The sequence below is a fragment of the Ptychodera flava genome, chromosome 9 (assembly GCF_041260155.1).
Source record: "Ptychodera flava strain L36383 chromosome 9, AS_Pfla_20210202, whole genome shotgun sequence".
NCBI lineage: Eukaryota > Metazoa > Hemichordata > Enteropneusta > Ptychoderidae > Ptychodera > Ptychodera flava.
Window position 1 is genome coordinate 38,929,189 of NC_091936.1, and position 18,045 is coordinate 38,947,233.

Sequence of the window (18,045 nt, forward strand, 5' to 3'; positions counted from 1 at the left end):
TATTGTCGACAAATGTTTTGGCAATATACATATTTTAAAATATAATTTCATCACTTTTCAATTGGATAGCTAAAATGACTTGATTTTGAACGAACTCAACTTTCAAAATTTGTAATTTTGGTCTAAAGACACAATCGCCAAACTATGCCGATTAACGTACCCCATTGTCAATGTAAACGTAAAATAAAGTCATCTGGTTCACTAGGCACGCGATCGTCGGCAGAAATGGAGCGAATTCACGTGTGTGAATATACGGCAAAATATGAAAATTTTGTAAATTTTGTGGCATAATCCTGCTGTTGAGGACGACGCTGCTTGAAAAAGGCTACAAGTGTCACTTTTAGCATAGCTTCCACAATACAGTAAACGGGTGCTAAAGTCCCGCCCGCTCGGCTGGTGACCTCACTGCACCCAGAAATGGAAGGTACATTTTCTATGGGGTTGACAGGACCTCTCTTTGAAACTTTGTAATTTTTGGTCTAAAAATCATGTAGACAATTTAGTATGAAAAGTAAGGCCTTTAGGTATTACTAATTGTTTAAAAATGATTAATCATTACTGTGGTTCATCAAAATGTGTTCTAAGCACTGTTAACTTTTGAGCGAAACAATGAAAAACCCTAAAATTTTCAAGCCGATTATGTTCCACCTAAGTACCGTCAGACTAATGCAAACCTCTCCAATCGGCAATGGTTTACTCCTGGCAACATACAGCTTCATATTACTCATCGGGGGCTTGCCCCCTCGTCGGTAATTGCTCTGATTGACACGATTGCGAGTAACTTGCAGTGAAAACCATTGATTGACACATGTCAAATCCAAGTCGTAAGGGCGCGAAGCGCGGTACTAGCCAATCCCTTACACTTTCTTGAATGCAGCTGAGCTGACTGTTATTGCCCTCAAAGTATGACTCATCAGCTATGCCTTAATAAGGTAAAATAGGCGTAGATAATCAAGAAAACCCAGGCTAACGACGTGGCGGGAAAATCGCATATGTTGTAAACAAATGCTCATGAATAGTATCACATGACATCTCAAAGCTGCGCCTATTGGTTGAATGGCTAGACATAATGAGGTCATGCATATGAGCTGTCGTGTATTACTCGCTTGTGCGTGCTCATTCCATCGGCGAGCCACTCGAAATGCACGAAACTTGCACAATACGGAATAACTTGTCGGCGTATGAGTGCATTTTCTGTAGTAGAGGTTGCTAATTACAACTGCATTCAGAGGTAACTTTTGGTAGCCCGTATTTGTTGAAAAGATCCAGACAACTAAATTTCTGTCGATCTCACAACTGGTCTACGTCTGCGATCGCAGGCAGTGTTGCAAGTGTTCGATCAAAGGGTCATACTGCTGCCCGTCACTGCCCGACAGGCAATTTACCTTCCAATGTGTGTAATTAGTCGATATCTCTGTACCACAGCCCATTACTCTCTGTAAAACCAAACAAAATAATAGTCCTAGCGGTCGATTTTCCAGCGAGTGTCAACGATCATCTGTGGTATGCCCATGCAACGATGATCGTATCCAGTATCCACACACTGCCCGTCAGGAAATTATATTGATGACAGCTTTGAGACAGGATTCAGTCATTGTGAGTAAAAACAGACTCATATAGTTTGTAGCTTTCTATAAATGTGGCAGTACTCTTTTGGGGCTGGTACACATCAGCAGGGGCTAAACAGCAGCTCTTTGCCGTGGTGTTTAGACATCGAATCTTGACAGTACGGCATGCAGTCGACGGGTAGTTGGACCGGTCGGGAAGTTCATGTGATCGCTATATTTAGACCTTTCAATCTAGGTTCGTTCCAGCAAAGCCATTTTTGTACCTATCTTTATTTCTACTCTAGAAAGATAATTAGCTTTAAATTTGATCCGTAACTTAAGAACCGTGTGAGTTTCTTGTTTTGATGTTATAGCATCGACAGCGGTCAACTCTCGTCGAAGTGTCAACCATTTATGCGCAGGGTGGGAAATTTAACTGTCATAGAACACATGCATAGGGCCTACTGAGGTTCTCAACGTCTTCAAATTATCAAGAAAATAGTTATTTTAATTAAATAAATTACAAATAATATCAAATTATTGTAAAATATCTTCATGTGACAACAAATATTAATTGTTATTTATACCTTAGTGAGTGAACCCACCCATTAAAGAAAATGGTTTCTGACATGATGTCACACATGCCAATCACCCTACAATACCCAATCAAATCACTGGTACCGGCCACACCTCAAAAGCCGGGTTATCGTGCAGACTGAATAGGAAGTGACGTTTCACCATAAATAGGGGTTGCAATCTCGCGATAAAAGTTGGCAATGTACGAGATGTTGAAACAAAGATGGCGGCGAAAAGAAAAGTTGACAGCCACATACCGGCTGAGGAAAGTGATCAGCTCATTATAAGACCTCTGTAAGTATTTAAATATTCGATAGCGTTGCGAAATGAAAAGTGAATCAAAGGTTAAGATGCTGATCCATTTCCGTCGTGAAAATCATGTCTTCTTTGCATCCATGATGTTATGTTCAACTTCAAGAGTTCATCACACACGTGCATTTGCGTAAACACAATATCAGTCAACTGTGTACACTTGCCGCAAAAGAAGCCATTTTCACTTGTTTGTGTGCTTTCTGCAGGGGAGCCGGTCAAGAAGTAGGCAGATCATGTATAATGTTAGAATTCAAAGGAAAGAAAATAATGGTAAGTTGTCTTTCACAGTAGTGTAGCATAATTGTTTGTTGTTCTTACACTTTGTTTTTATCACTTCACTCATGGAGGTAGGAAGGGAGGTCTCCCTTCTACCTCCAGGCTTCACCCATCTCTGTTTTGGGTAACTTGTGTTGAAGTTGTGTCATGTAGGTCTTTACCTCCACGCACATCTCAAATGTGAGTTTGTCAAAGTGCTAATTCTGATCATGGAGATAGAAGCGAGACCTTCCACCTGCATGTTCAGATCATTGAAATAGTTTTTGAAGAATGGCCAAGTTCTAAACAGGTACAGTGGCCTGTAAGTGTAAGCTAATAACATGATCCTTGCCACCACATAGTGGGACCAGTATTTTTGCTTGTTCAAGTGGATAAACCACAGCTTACCACAGCAATTGATTGATTCACTAAAAAAAATACAAAGTTTCTTATTCTGTAAATCTTTAACAATATCAGCATAAAATAATTATTTAGGAGAAAATTCTCTACTCCTTTCAAAGTTTCAGCAATTGTATTAGTTTCCAACTTTCTGCGGCAGTCATCAAAATTTCTAAGCTCAGCATAAATGAACCAAAATCACCAAGACGTACAGTTTAAACTGAAATTGAGAAATTAAAGGATTTTATGTTTTAAAATACAGTACATGTGTGGACAGACAGATAGACAAAAAACTCAGACACACACAGACCTGTACATGTGTCTACATTACATGTATAACTATTGTACATATGTATGTGGACATAATTCTTTATTTTCAAAATATAGTAACTAGATACTGTGCATCGCAATATAGTAGTGGTTCAGCAGGGTATCCATCAAGATCCTTCTGGAAAAAAGACTGCCTGTTTGATATTTTATTTTATTTTATTGCACACATCACTTCAAGTGAATAATGTATCTCTGTTCATTGTCTCCACATAGTTGGACTGTGGAATCCATCCTGGTTTGAGTGGCATGGATGCCCTGCCATACTTTGATCTTATTGAGCCTGATGAAATCGAGTTGTTACTAATAAGTCAGTAAGTGCAAACGTGAATCGCTCCTTTACACATTAAGTCAACAATTAGCAGATAGGTAATTGCAAAGTTTGAATTGACATATTTTGTCGAAGCGAAGTCATAAAAAATTGTGCTTTTCCTGTATGCTCGTTATGGGGAAGGCTCCCACAAATGATTATTCAATAAAGTTAAAACATAGTTTAAACAATGTTGTTCAGCTCTAAGTCCTTGTGGATGAAATTTCAAATCCTGACTGTGAATTTAAATATCTTAGTTGATCAAATGTGGTTAAAAATTGATACTTCACTGGTGGTAGTTCCCAGGTATATACAGAAACTTGGGCAGTAGGGCATGTCTATTTCTGAGTCAAATTCCAGCTTTAAGCAAATGTTTCTCTTCAATTTGCGAACCGTAAAATTTTTGATGATTTTGTGACATATGATTTGTGGTTAACCCTTCTGGCCTGACTTTCCTGTAACATTCCAAATTAACCCAATGTACATGGGTGCAGGCTTGAAAAGTTTAGGGAGAAAGTTTTTGTCTGTGTCAGCCAAAGTTTACTTGGCAAGTTTCAGCCATGAAAGAATGACAATTTGCTTTGTTTGAACAATCAAACTGCTTAATTCATTTGCAGTTTTCATTTGGATCATTGTGGAGCGTTGCCATGGTTCCTACAGAAGACAACGTTCAAAGGCCGGGTGTTCATGACACATGCCACAAAAGCTATCTATAGATGGCTCTTGTCAGATTACGTCAAAGTCAGGTAAGTCAGATCAGTGAATGGATCATTTTAAAAGTCAGCCATACTGTTTTCATGTCTTTGTGGTCAAACGGGAAATATAGTGACCTCAATAAGGAGAGTTTCTAATTTGGCTACATACAAATTATTGTCATTGCATTGGACAGTTTCTCAGCCTGTAAATTCCCTAGACCCTGTGTAATGCTATTTTCCTGTTCTCAACACACAAATAAACTATGCTACTGAGTACTCACAGATAATATTTGTAAGGTTTTATTGTCAGCTGTCTCATGGAGAAGTCATCATCATTGTCATACCAGTGCTATAATATGAGGTTATTACGAAAATACCGCAAAGGATGCAGGAGGACATTGGCACTTCGTATCGCCTGGCGCTAAGTGGAGTGCCAATGTCCTCGTGCATTCTTTGCGGTATTTTCAAAATAACCTTATTATTATACATCTCCCGTTCCTGACTGGGGCATCAAATTATCAGAGTAATGACTGTTTTCGTGCAATGTCAACAATTTTTCTTCCGATTTATAGCGCAAGTGTGGTGTGCTATCTCGCTTGCTTCTGCAAGTTCTGGATTGTGTGTGTGTGTACACTACACACGTATATACAGAGCGCGCGCGCAAGACATGTTCTGGCACACGTCCTATGACTTATGAGTCCCTTGAAACCGTTGAACAGTGAACGTGCAGATATAGCCACAGGGGATGGAGCGCCTTGAAATCGTAGTGTTACGGAACAGGCGTTCTGTACGGCTTTTTTAGCGCACACTAGATTCTATTGTTCTCGATGGTAGATGTATAATAATTTGTATCATTCAAAGCTTTAAAAGTTAATGTTTAGATTATGTTCAGGTATCCTCTAACAATTCAGTAGGCAAGCATCTTATAACTAGTGGTACCTACGGTAGCAATAAATATCAGCAACAATTTTAATCCAATGGAGTAACTGATTCTACTTCAGAATGGGAGGAACTACAGGGGCTACCGAGTGGCGCTGCTGAACATGATATTATGACAGAGCGCCCTCTATATAACTAATGAACTCCATACTTTCCCTCAAATTGCTGGACAAATTATAGATTTTTGCTAAGTACATTACTGACCGTTATTTCAGTGTGTAAATAAACTGATAATGACTTTCTACTTGGGAAATGATCTAAATCATGCACTATCTATCACAACATACAGTTAAACCTGTCAAAACCAAACCATTCAGGGACTGAGAAAATTGTTCTGTTTGGAGAGGTGTTTGGTTTATAGAAGTCCTTTTAATATAGAGTTCTATTGGAATGGGACTTGGAAAAGGATTCAGTTTAGACAGGTTTCCAGTTTAGACAGGGTTCGGTTCAGAGAGGTTTCACTGTACATAAATTGTATTAGGATGCATGTGATATTCTCCTCATACAAGAGTGTTAATAAAAAACTTTTTTTTCATTGTCTTACAGCAATATTTCCACAGAGCAGATGTTGTACACAGACAAGGACCTGGAGGCTAGCATGGACAAGATAGAAACTATAGATTTCCATGTAGAAACTGAAGTCAATGGTGTGAAGTTCTGGTGTTACAATGCAGGACATGTGTTAGGTGCTGCTATGTTTATGTTAGAGATAGCAGGTGTAAAGGTAATAGGCCTTTGGTTATCCAATAACAATCAAGAATCTCAACTGTTTTTTCAGCTAAAATGTTTTTTCACCTTTCAATCTTGCATTTTTCCCTATAAGGCAAAAAAAAAAATTGTTTCTGGTCCTTGACATTCAGCAAAAGTGATGCGGCAACATGGTTTTTATGTGGCACTATTGATGCAACAGTTACTGTCTTTTATCACTGACTGCACTTTTGGAAATGCAAAACAGGGATATCACAGATAGCTGTACTGATGAGTATGTAACGTCCCCCGAAAAGACATGAGGGGCAGGTTCTGAAATGACACGCACAGTGACCAGAAATGAATCTTTTTTTTTGGCCTAAGATGAAAGTTATCCTGGACTGCAACTTCAGTCACACCTTAATTTCAACTTGATCTGAAGTCTTATCTCATTCCTACATTTATTTTCTTTACAGCTTATGTACACAGGAGATTTTTCCAGACAAGAAGATCGGCATTTGATGGCAGCCGAGTTGCCCTCTGTCAGGCCAGATGTTCTTATCATTGTAAGTCTTGAAATATTTTTGCTCTTTTGTTAGTGTGAGATTGGCATCAGTGTTTTTCAAAAGTTAACATCAAAGTTCAATGCTTTACATTACAAAGCATTACGTGTGCTCTTTCTATCTGGGACTTGATCTGCCAGTACCTCTGTTTGTCTTGTATGTGCATGGTTATGACTAGACTAGTTAAAGGCTCTGTTCACAATCCCTGGGATCGCCTTTGTTATAGTCTGTAAGAGGATTATGGAGATGTGATAGCCTTTTGTTTTCCGTTGAAATTGTAATCTGCTTGGTAATTTTCTGATGAGACAATCTGGTGCCAACACAGACCTTTAACATTTATTTAACCCTTTTCCTGCCGAGTGCCCTTGTCCGTTATTCTCCCAAGTCAGTAGAAAACCGCCCCATAATATGTGCCTGCAAAGATTGGCTCTCCTGCATGTTATCCTGCCAGGCATTTTGGCAGAAATCGCCCATTTTCAGGGTAGTTTTAGCCGTACTTATACGTGTTAGACTTCGATAATTTCTACATGCCCGTAGACAGGGGAAGGAGCTCAAGGGTTGCTGCAGAAAAAAATTGAGGTCACCGGCTTTGTTTGCCCCTGGGAGTGCGTCATTTTATTGCCGTTTCATGTTTATTTTTTCGAAATAAACTCCTTCAGTATTAAGCACGTCCGCTAGGCACAAACATCACCTCACTCGTCTGTTAGTCAGAGACCCTGAGGGTCGTACTAGGGGTGCAGAAGCACCGTCAAACCTGTCCTGTTTCCCCAGGGTAGGGTCAATTGAATACGTACCTTAAACGACTTGGCAGTGTAGCACAAAAACTACGTTTTGCCGTTGTATTAACGACATGGCTGAGCCATTGAAGCACAGCTCAACGTAATTTAGCCAGCTCAGTTGGGAGTTGGCTTACGAGTGTTACCGTTCATTACTGACTTAATCGAGTGGTCCTCAGTCAGGTACGGGTTTGTACCGACATGGCTTGGGCTGCAGCTAACCAGTGATAACCAGTCACTACACCCAAGTCTTCAGTTCACTTTTGCGATGCACGGGTGCAACGCAATATGCTTCCATTGTTCTAGCCATCGACGTGTCCACATGCCTGGCAGCCATATTGTACTGCTAGCTGGTTTGCATAACAAAAGCAGTCCCTGCTAACTGCAGGCGGTATCCCCGTAGCATATTGACCTTATGTCACCTTTTGAATTCTCTGTACGCAAACAGCGTACGTAGTTACTAATGCGTCGGCAAGAGGATACGTTTGCCTGCAAACCAGAGCCAATACTTCGGACGATGGAATAAATAAAAAATCCAAAGCTACGTCCATTGAATGGCACGGCCAAGGCGGTGAAGGACGTTGCCTGGCTTGAACTTGCAGAGCTGAAGCCCAGCTTAGTACGTCGGACACCAGTTTGTAATGGTATTTCTGAGTCGTTCATATCCGTTCCATCGGAGGAACAAGTCGAGCCGTCCCGTCAAAAATACGTTCTCATTTTCAGTCACGCACAACTGAATAAGTGACTTTCGTCTCGCACCATCGGCATATCTGCCAAGTCGTTTGCAAGAGGTAGCCTTCTAGATTAGCATTGCCGAGTTGGTCAAGTTCGGCAGCAATCTCTATAGTGCCAGGCAGCCAAGTACGTCCAACTCCGCCAGAAAACGTCACCGTGCTATCCTGCCAAGTCCGCTAAAAAGCGGTAAAAAAAACCCAGCCCCCCTCGGGTGTGGGGGACTGGCGGACAGGTTTCTGCACCTTTCCCTGTCTATCGACTCCCTGTGAACCCATTTCGAGGGGAAAAGGCGTTCCTTGTCAGAAAACCTGTCCTCGGATGACCCCTAAACACATAGGGGATAGCAAAACGTAGTGCCGTCGACTTGGCAGGAAAGGGGGTACCCAAAAAGGGCCCGATTTCCACCGGGTTGGGAGAATAACGGTCACCAGTGCTTAGATTCTGGCTACACCGAATTTCAAGCGGATTTTCACCGACTTGGCAGGAAAAGGGTTAATAATGTGAAATTGGCCTTGACAATGGAAGTCTTCTTATGTACTGCAAACTTTTAATGGAACTTTCCTGTCTGATTGGCTCACAGACCGTGCAAGGTCACACATTTAGTATACAGTGTTTGGTGTAAATTTGGTTCATGTCATAGACATCTTACGTAGGGTACATGCTTTGGTACCATACTGGTTTTGACACAATTATATTTCTGGCTTGAAATATTGAAAAATGAAAAAGTTTATAAGACCATGTTGTGACTATAGGAATAAAAATAGCAGCAAAATTACCAAATTATGTTACGAGACCACAGTTTGTATCCATCCAAAGACCACCAGTTCCTCACTGAAAGTTGGCATTATTACTGTGTGACCATACTTCTCCTTAATTGAAAGTCACATTTAACTAAAAACCTGACACTGTTCAAAACCAAGAGGAATAAAATTTCGTTTACCTCCAACTTCAGGAATCCACCTATGGTACACACATCCATGAGAAAAGAGAGGAACGAGAGGCTCGTTTCACTGGCACAGTGCATGACATTGTCAATAGAGGGGGTAGATGTCTCATACCAGTGTTTGCACTAGGAAGAGCACAGGAGCTGTTACTCATTTTAGGTAGGATCAAGTCCTGTAACCTTTGACCCTTGGATGAACCTGTAAATACACCAGTCAATGAAAGTAAAATTACAGCCTATTTTCTCAAGTGTCAAAGGATGGCTTGATAAAAGATGACTTGTGTTGCGTTTATGATTCTATGATATGACCACAAATGTATAATTGTACAGAGTGCATCTCAGTGCAGTGCATAAAAAATATGTATTAGACATTAGTGTCGTTGATGGTGTACAGAGATCAATCATTTGCCGTTTTGAATACTGCATTGTAATGACTTTGAACCATTGTCAGTGATTATCAGTAACCAAATAAACATGATCATACATTGTTTTTAGATGAATACTGGGCAAATCACCCAGAGTTGCACGATGTGCCGATATACTATGCATCCTCGTTGGCCAAGAAATGCATGTCCGTATACCAAACCTACATCAATGCTATGAATGATAAAATCAAACGACAGGTAGGTACCAGTATTTATCAATAAAATCTCCAAGCACCATACTTTTTGAGATGATCTTTGAATTTATAATGGTTGTCAAGATGAGAAATATGTCTTTTAACCCTTTCACCACCATGGTTCCACCATAACCCATTATTATCAACGGTGATCTTGGACCTGTATACAGGGAACTGGGGTGAAAGGGTTAAGAGTGAAATTGGAAACTTATATTCCAAGTTACATTAAGTACAAACCACCTGTTTCCAAGAAAGTAAAGACCAGAATAAATGAAAAGATTGATGTTTAACTTATAATTGGCATTTATCTCTTTTATCAAGGTAATACCAATTACCGTACTCATCCCAGTATAAGCCCCTGCTCGTGTATAAGCCTCCCCCTACTGATTTCAGAGGATTTTACAAAATGCATTACATCCGTGTATAAGCCCTACCCTAGTGTAACTCAATACAGAAAGGTTAGGAGTGTATATTTGGTCATTAAACTTGGTAAAATTACTTTTAGATAATAAAGAAACTATTAAAAGGTGTTAAAACAATGGAAACTGGAGTTCCCTTGACAGCATCATCAGGAAAATGACACGTTTTCAAGTACTTTCTTGATTCTTTGACCCTGCTCACCCCATCCCCTTAATAGAATAGTCTCACCACATCCGCCATTGTTTATTTTTATTCACGACCATGATTTTTTCATCCTCTAAACATGCAATTTCTTTTGTTTGAAGCAATTATCCTTTCATTTGTGAAGACTTTCCTGGTGACTATTACAATTTTCACTGCTATGTTGTTGTTTTCACAAGATGTAGACAGTTTAATACTAGAATGTTGAGTTGCCATTCGATGTAGGCAATGCATGCCAGTTCACATTACTTACATGTCGTCTATGTTTCAAGTTTTGGGTTTTTGCCCCTGAAATTTCACCAAATGTCACTTCTGTATTCAGAGATTGTATAATCAATTTCTTTTGATGTGTAAGTTGATTTTGGAAGCATAGAAAGATCGAGTGGTGTTGAAAAAAATTGTTTCATGAAATTAGCATAAATTGAGCGTCCATAGCAGATAACATGGTGTTGCTCGAGTATAAGCCCCCCTAGTATTACCACCGTTTTGTGTTGCCGAACTGGGGGCTTACACTCGGACGAGTACGGTATTGATACCTCACTGAGATCTATAAAGTGTAAATATTTATATATCGCTTTCATCATGTTTTGTCTTCAGATTACAATAAGCAACCCTTTTGTCTTCAAACACATTTCCAACCTCCGAGGCATGGACCACTTCGATGACATTGGTCCGTCTGTTGTCATGGCGAGCCCTGGTATGATGCAGAGTGGCCTGTCGAGGGAGCTGTTTGAAAGTTGGTGTACTGACAGAAGAAATGGAGTTATCATTGCTGGTTACTGTGTTGAAGGAACTCTTGCCAAGGTAATGAAACACTGATCTGAGTTCATACACTTTCAGATTCCTTCTTTATAATGCAAACCCACTTCTTGCCAATCTGAATCTCTCTGAACAACTGTTTATGCTCTGGATACTGAATACATTACTATGCTAAAATAACTGAATTTATTGGTGTTGATATATCAAAAACAGAGTTTTGTATTTAGTCTTCTGATAGATTGGATGGATAAAGACAAAAAATTAAATGGAACCTGTAGAGGTTGCTTTGATTCATGGTGAGCTTACTTTCAGCTTGTGTACTCCTGCAAATTCTAAACAGTGTCGTTCCCATTGGGAGAAATATTAGTATGCATTGTACCTGCTTAGTCAATGCTACACAATAGTGATGTACAAAAGGGTTTTTTCAATGGAAGAAAAGTGGTTATTTTACATGTATCGACACATAGCTGACTCACAGAAATTTCCAGAATTCACCACTAAAGATGCAAAAGCTCTTTCTTATACACGTGTTTTCTTTACACAGCACATTTTGTCTCAGCCAGAAGAAGTGACTACCATGTCGGGTCAGAAGTTGCCACTCAAGATGTCCGTTGACTACATTTCATTCTCAGCTCACGCAGACTATCAGCAAATCAGTGAATTTCTTAGAATTCTCAAACCACCCCATGTGGTAAGTGTGATACGTCTAGGGGGGCATGTTGTCTTGTGAAAAAAATAGTGATGTAGTTACAGTACGTGTTATTGAGACTCAGATGAGAGAGACTCAGAGAGAGGCCAAAATGGTAGTCTTGCTTGGAGGATTGTCTAGGATAAAGAGAAAAAGACTGAGAGGAACAAACTTACAGAATGAATTTCTGTAATTCTTTTCGTTAAGTGCATAATGAAAGTGTATCTGCCATATTTCAGGCTCATTTTGTCTCAGCGTAGAGTTCACAGCAGAAATTTATGTTCACTTTCATTTTACTGTTAATGCAGATATGAGACCATAGTTCATAAAAATAAAAGAAAAATTAGCTGTTACTTATTGCATAAGTCTAGAGGTGTCGTTTGCTAACACCCAAAGCAAATAAAAAGCCCAGCAATGAAGCTGTCAACACAAATAGGCATTCTTTTATAGTTACTATGAATATTAAAGTAATGACTAAAATTCATTTGGACCATATTTCAGCGCATTTTCACTCTTATGAACCATGATAGCTTTAAGAAGGTGAAAAATAATCGAAAATATAGTGGAAAATGTTAAAACTTGTATAACTTGTAATTATCACAGGTTCTTGTCCATGGTGAGCAGAATGAAATGGGAAGGCTAAAAGCTGCCGTCATCCGTGAATACGAGGACAACGTAGATGTTGATATTCAGGTTCACAATCCCAAGAACACTCAGGCGGTGGAATTGTACTTCAGAGGAGAGAAAATGGCCAAGGTCAGTGTCATGTCCATAATGCCATGAATTCAGAAGTTTTCTACTTCCAATACTCAAATGAAGTTGTGTCAAAGGTCATATAGTGACAGTGTTGTGGAGAACTCAACAGCTCAAGTACATGGATATTATCTTTTGAAACTGTTATATATCGAATTGTTACATTTTTCTTGCTTTCTCAAAAGTATAATTGATAACAGCATCAAATTTCATAATCGTAAGCAGTAATGATATATGATAATGTCATAAAAAATTTTATAATCTTGAGAAGATTGTCAGATGATATGACAATTAAAAGTATGTAGCAATGAATAAACTTAGTGTATAGACCTTCGCAGGACATTCAGATATTCAGTTTTTGTGTTGATTAATGTTGGCATGGTTACAGGTGATGGGCAGCCTAGCAGCAACCAAACCTACACAGGGCACTAAGGTATCAGGAATCCTTGTCAAGAGAAACTTCAACTACCACATCATGGCACCGTCAGATTTGTCCAGTGAGTGATTTCTTGGTTTTCTTTCCTTTCCTTGTACATCTGCCGTCAAGCTGCTGTTTGGCGTCTTATAAAAGTATGATAGGTCAATATCATGGTGGAAACAGCCTGCAAACAGGTTTGTGCCTGGTGAATTGATAATGTTACATGTCAGGGTAAACTAGAGCCAGTGTTGCATTGCTGTTTTATCCAAAACATTCTTCATGGATGTGATTGTGTCTACATTTATGATTTTGTGGCAAGTTTTTATATCTTTATTTCAGAAGCGTGTGTCTTTGTCAATTTAAACAAACATGATAATGTAAGTGTTTTACCAAGGGAACTGTTTCAGAAACCTGTACCATTAAAGATTGTGTTTTTGTGTCAGAGGTGAATGAGAAATCTTCCAATCAGGATTCAGAGTATTTTTCTATTTTGCACAAACAAGCTAATAGACATTTACAGAACTAGACTTGCTTGACTTTGTCAGTCAAAACGTGTTTCCAATAAGCTTTACTCTCCAAAGGAAAAATGTCAAAATATTTGAACCAGACTGCATTAATTGTAATAAATCAGATTTCTATTTCTCCATGTAGATTACACAGACCTTGCTATGAGTACAGTCACACAGCGTCAAAGTGTTGCTTACAATGCACCATTGTCACTACTCACATACTACCTAACACAGCTGTCAGGAGATGTCGAACACACCGAAGTCAACGACAAACCGGCACTGAAAGTGTTCAAAACCATCACACTTATACATGAACCAGCACTCGGTATGGTTACCATGGAGGTAAGCTACCAATCAAAACAAATTGTTCTGTGATGGACCGATCCAAATCTGTATACACTATATAGCTGATGCAAAGGAGTAGGAGTCATGATTAATGGACTCAAATCTTTGTATACAAATAAAAAGGTTTTCCTAGGAGGCCTTTTTTTGCATTCTCTATTCATAACCCTAAGCATAATTCTAATGACTCCCTAAGTGGCCAGTGATTAATGTGAAATGCTGTCTGTATCCACCAATCTTCACTTTTGCATGAAATCAAATGCAGACTTCGTCCTTTATCAATATGTTGCTGTGTTTCTGTGTTTTGAAAACCATATGCATTGCAAAATCGTTTTGAAGTGACAATTTAGAGAGTTGAATACTATACTAGCCATATGTCCTGCGAAGCAAACTGTAATTGATCCAAGAATACCATGTCAACTACTTGTAATTGGTTGAAGCCTAACTTATTCAGGATTACACTGAGTAGTTTAGTTTCCATGGAAATATTCTATGGTCATGCTTATCCTCTGATTGATCAGCGTAAGGGCAGTTCTTCACAAGCTGGTTCAGGTGATTCTGTGCGTGGTTCATTTCAGCTTCACTAACACTTGATTCATATCCCTTTGTTCATTTCAGTGGGTAGCCAATGCCGTCAATGACATGTATGCGGATGCAGTCTTGTCTGTCATTATCAAAGTTGGTTCTGACCCATCAGCACAGAAAGGTGAGAATTTCCACACTGTGTCATCTCTGTATCCAGATATAGTGCTTTGGCAAGTAGTGAAGATCTGCCTACCAAAATTTTGTGACCAGTGTGTTTGTGTTTATATGATATTCATACTTTGGTTTACAAAAGCTTCCATCTTTTGGTTACCTGTTTATCTCTGTTCAATGCCATTGAAACTGACAATAGAGGTGAAGCAAAAGCTCTTATGTTTGTTCATACCTACCGGTATTTTCATTTGGTGAATTATTTCTCTGATTGCGCTCATCAAATTTGTAAACTCTTTTAATCATTAGAGCTCTAGTTTCTGCTTTATGGCAGTACACACCTCAAAAGTGAAAGACTTAAAAACTATTCCTTAAACTCTGCTCAATAAAATTTTCAACCATTCTCTCACCAAATCAAGAATAAAAATCAGGGGTCACAGAGCAAATTTTATTACCAGAGATACAAATTGCCAAGCATTTACCAATACTTGAAATTCAACATGGCCGTCGTCGCTGTGTTAACTCTCAGGGGAAATATAAAATTTCAATTTTCAGTAGGCTAGGACAAAGAAAATTCTTCTTACTCAAAATGCTTCAAAATGAGCCCGGAGAATCGGTAAAGCAGAAAGGTATTGAAAAATTGTGAGGGTTGGAACATCTGTCCCAGAGGCGCATTCCAACTTTAATGTTATTCTTCATATTGCAAATCACTAATGTGAAAAATTATTATCTCTTGTCATACTTTTAACCCAATGTGTTGTGATCCTAACTTCTCTTACAGTAAAACCAGCACCGCCTGTGACTTACCTAGTGTACACTGAGAGATTGACTAAACTACTGCGTGAAATGTTTGGTGAAAAGTCACTGAGTAGAACAGTGAAAGGAGATGAGCTGATAGTGACGGTTGATGGAAAGACAGCCAGAATATTCATGGATAGTTTGGTAAGTTTGTCACAGTGAAAATTACATGTAGTCAAATAATGGACAAGGAGCTCACGTCTTGAATTTGGTTTTCAATGTTACTGCTCTTTGTTGATATAGTTTTGATGACTTCAGTTTAAAGGTGGAGAAAAAAAAATTGTTGTTCATCAGATATTTTTGGCAGAGCTACAGAGGCAGTGGGTGAAATTTCTATTTTTTCATGAACCCGCAAAATCTCCCACTGGTTACATCGTTACTGTTGACTTGTAGTCTACATTTTACAAACTGTCCACAATAATAGAGGTATTACATATACAGGCAGTGTTGACAGAACAAATTCTGAGCATTTCAACATGCTTCCAGAAGAAAACAAAAAACTGTAAAAATGAGCAAAACAAAACATGCCGTATAAGTAAAACAGTTGCTGTATAAGTGTCTTGTTGATGTCCTCAAGGGATCTAACATTTGCACTCGAAATTTCCAAAGTGGCCATTAAAAAGTAGAAGTGGCAATTCAGAGGAACAATTTAATTTTTCTCTTCCTGGCCTAATGAGTGATTTCACTCATTGAAGCTTCACCCCATTCCCTTGTGTCGAGGTCCAACTTTACCACAAAATGTAGTAGGGTTGTTCCAAACTACAGGAAAGAAAGGATAAAAAAAATGACAAAAGTGATATATAATGAGTGTGACATTAAAGTCATAATGACAATAATGGTTTCATACAAGAACAGAAATGTGAATTCCATGTTAATAGAGATTAGAGGAGAGATATTTGTATGTAGTGGTGTCAGAATGTTTGTGGCGATATGTACATTGTTGATTTTTTCGGTAGTTGACTTCAGCAAGGGAAGATGTTGGCATAGCAACAAACCTGCACGAACTTCCATCAGAAGTTATGTTCATTGATTTGCTATAGCTCATTGCATGTTTTTAATCTTGCATAGTTTTACTCACTGTCCCTTCTTTTCCTTTCCCATTTTTGTAAAAACAGGAAGTGAAGTGTGATGAGGATGAAAGTCTCCATGCCATGGTTACCTCTGCTGTTACTAGGTTACATCAAGCCCTCAATCCAATGGCAGACCTGTGAGACAAGATGGCCGCTTTTATTTTGACAGAGCAATAAACCTGCCAAGTCATTGCTTGGCTGAGTTCTATCAACATTGCTTGTTTTGTGAGCAACATGACAGTATTATTTTGTCTTTTCATGTAGCGACAACTGTGAGCTCATGTTGTTTACTAAAGGTAGTATGCACTTCAAAAGTGAAAGACTTAATCAGGAAAGAGTTGTAAAAAATGTGAAAGTCCAAATATCTATCCTGAGGCGCATTCTACCCAAGTAGTGTAAGCCATTCTATGTTGACAGTACATGTTTGAACCTTCCTATTTTGACAATGATTTGTAAGAATGAGATGTATAGTTTTCACTGTTAATACCAGATATTGTCATACGTAAGAGAGATATGGTCCTAAGTTTCGCTCAGTCGCTGCCTTTTAAATTGTTGTAGTCATGACAAAACTGTCGGTATTTACTGTAATTTGTACAAATTTAGCTCACCCAGTGCATAGAGAAATGCATAAAGATTGTTCATCTTTGTAAATTCACGCTCTGCTGACCAGGTACTTTTGTATCAAAGCATCGTTGACTTTTGACTTGTTTTGTCGACCTGAGTGAGTGTGCAACAAATAACTGCCATGCTTTGCTGAGCTGCAGTCAATTATCTCCACTGTACAATAAGACTACAATATCCATCATTCAAGGCAGGGCTGTAACCTTCCTCTTAAGGGTACAGCCCTATCTTGAGCAAGTCTTCAAGGCAACTGTACAACAGGAACTGATAACAGTAATTAGAAGAGTAATTTATTGTTTCTCAGTACTTCAGGTCTTGAGTGATATGTACATGTGATGGAGCTCAGCTTCAGTGCTTTTCCTGTTGTGTACAGTTTCATGTCAAGTTTCATCCTCACCTCTGAGGGCCAAATTGACTGAACCAACCATGAAAATGAAACATTGATGCCACATATAGGGCTGACACTTATTGTCCTGTATTATGTAGTGGCTGATTTTGCCCAAGAAAGTATCAATAGAACATTCCACCGATTACCAGGAGTGTAAGCATAGCGTAATTTGATTATTTTCACTTTTCTACAGTATGAAAGTTCTTTGGACAGATGTAGTCGTTTTCCCGGAGAACGTGATAGACTGTGTATTTTTACTGCCAAATTTGAATAAATAAATACTGGTACTTTATAAACTGTGCTATTGTGTGATTGATTATACATACTGTTACATACATTTATGTACCACAGTGTACTTGCACCAGAACATGGGAATACTCCATGTATTTGGGCTGCATTGCAAATACCAAACACATTATGCCATAACCTTGTGTTAATGAGCACAGGTAACCTTGACTATTTTTGTTTGTGAGCAACTATTATTTTGTAAACAAACCAAAAATGGTTGACTGCAAGCGCGAGATAAAACTTTTCGGCATGAAGCTTACTAATGAGATTTAAATGAAAGCATAGGTAGTTTTGGGTTGTTCTTTCTAACCATCATTGCAGTAAAAGATTTCAGCCAGAACTGTTCCGCATGTTCACAAGCCTTTGACAAGTAAACAAGTAAACAACACACTACCCAATCAGAACCAGGAGTGT

At 38.8% G+C, this 18,045-nt stretch overlaps 1 protein-coding gene across 1 annotated transcript; it reads left to right on the top strand.

Moving 5' to 3' along the window:
* The first annotated feature begins 2,270 nt into the window (after window positions 1-2,270).
* Window positions 2,271-17,644, top strand: LOC139140929 (cleavage and polyadenylation specificity factor subunit 3-like). The gene is made up of 16 exons (XM_070710419.1): window positions 2,271-2,417; window positions 2,642-2,705; window positions 3,633-3,730; window positions 4,344-4,472; window positions 5,907-6,084; window positions 6,524-6,613; window positions 9,074-9,224; window positions 9,560-9,687; window positions 10,902-11,108; window positions 11,608-11,754; window positions 12,355-12,507; window positions 12,893-13,001; window positions 13,574-13,773; window positions 14,392-14,479; window positions 15,248-15,408; window positions 16,380-17,644. Exons 1-16 carry the CDS (start codon window positions 2,347-2,349, stop codon window positions 16,473-16,475), a joined length of 2,070 nt encoding a protein of 689 aa, XP_070566520.1. The 5' UTR covers window positions 2,271-2,346; the 3' UTR covers window positions 16,476-17,644.
* Window positions 17,645-18,045: the final 401 nt, after the last annotated feature.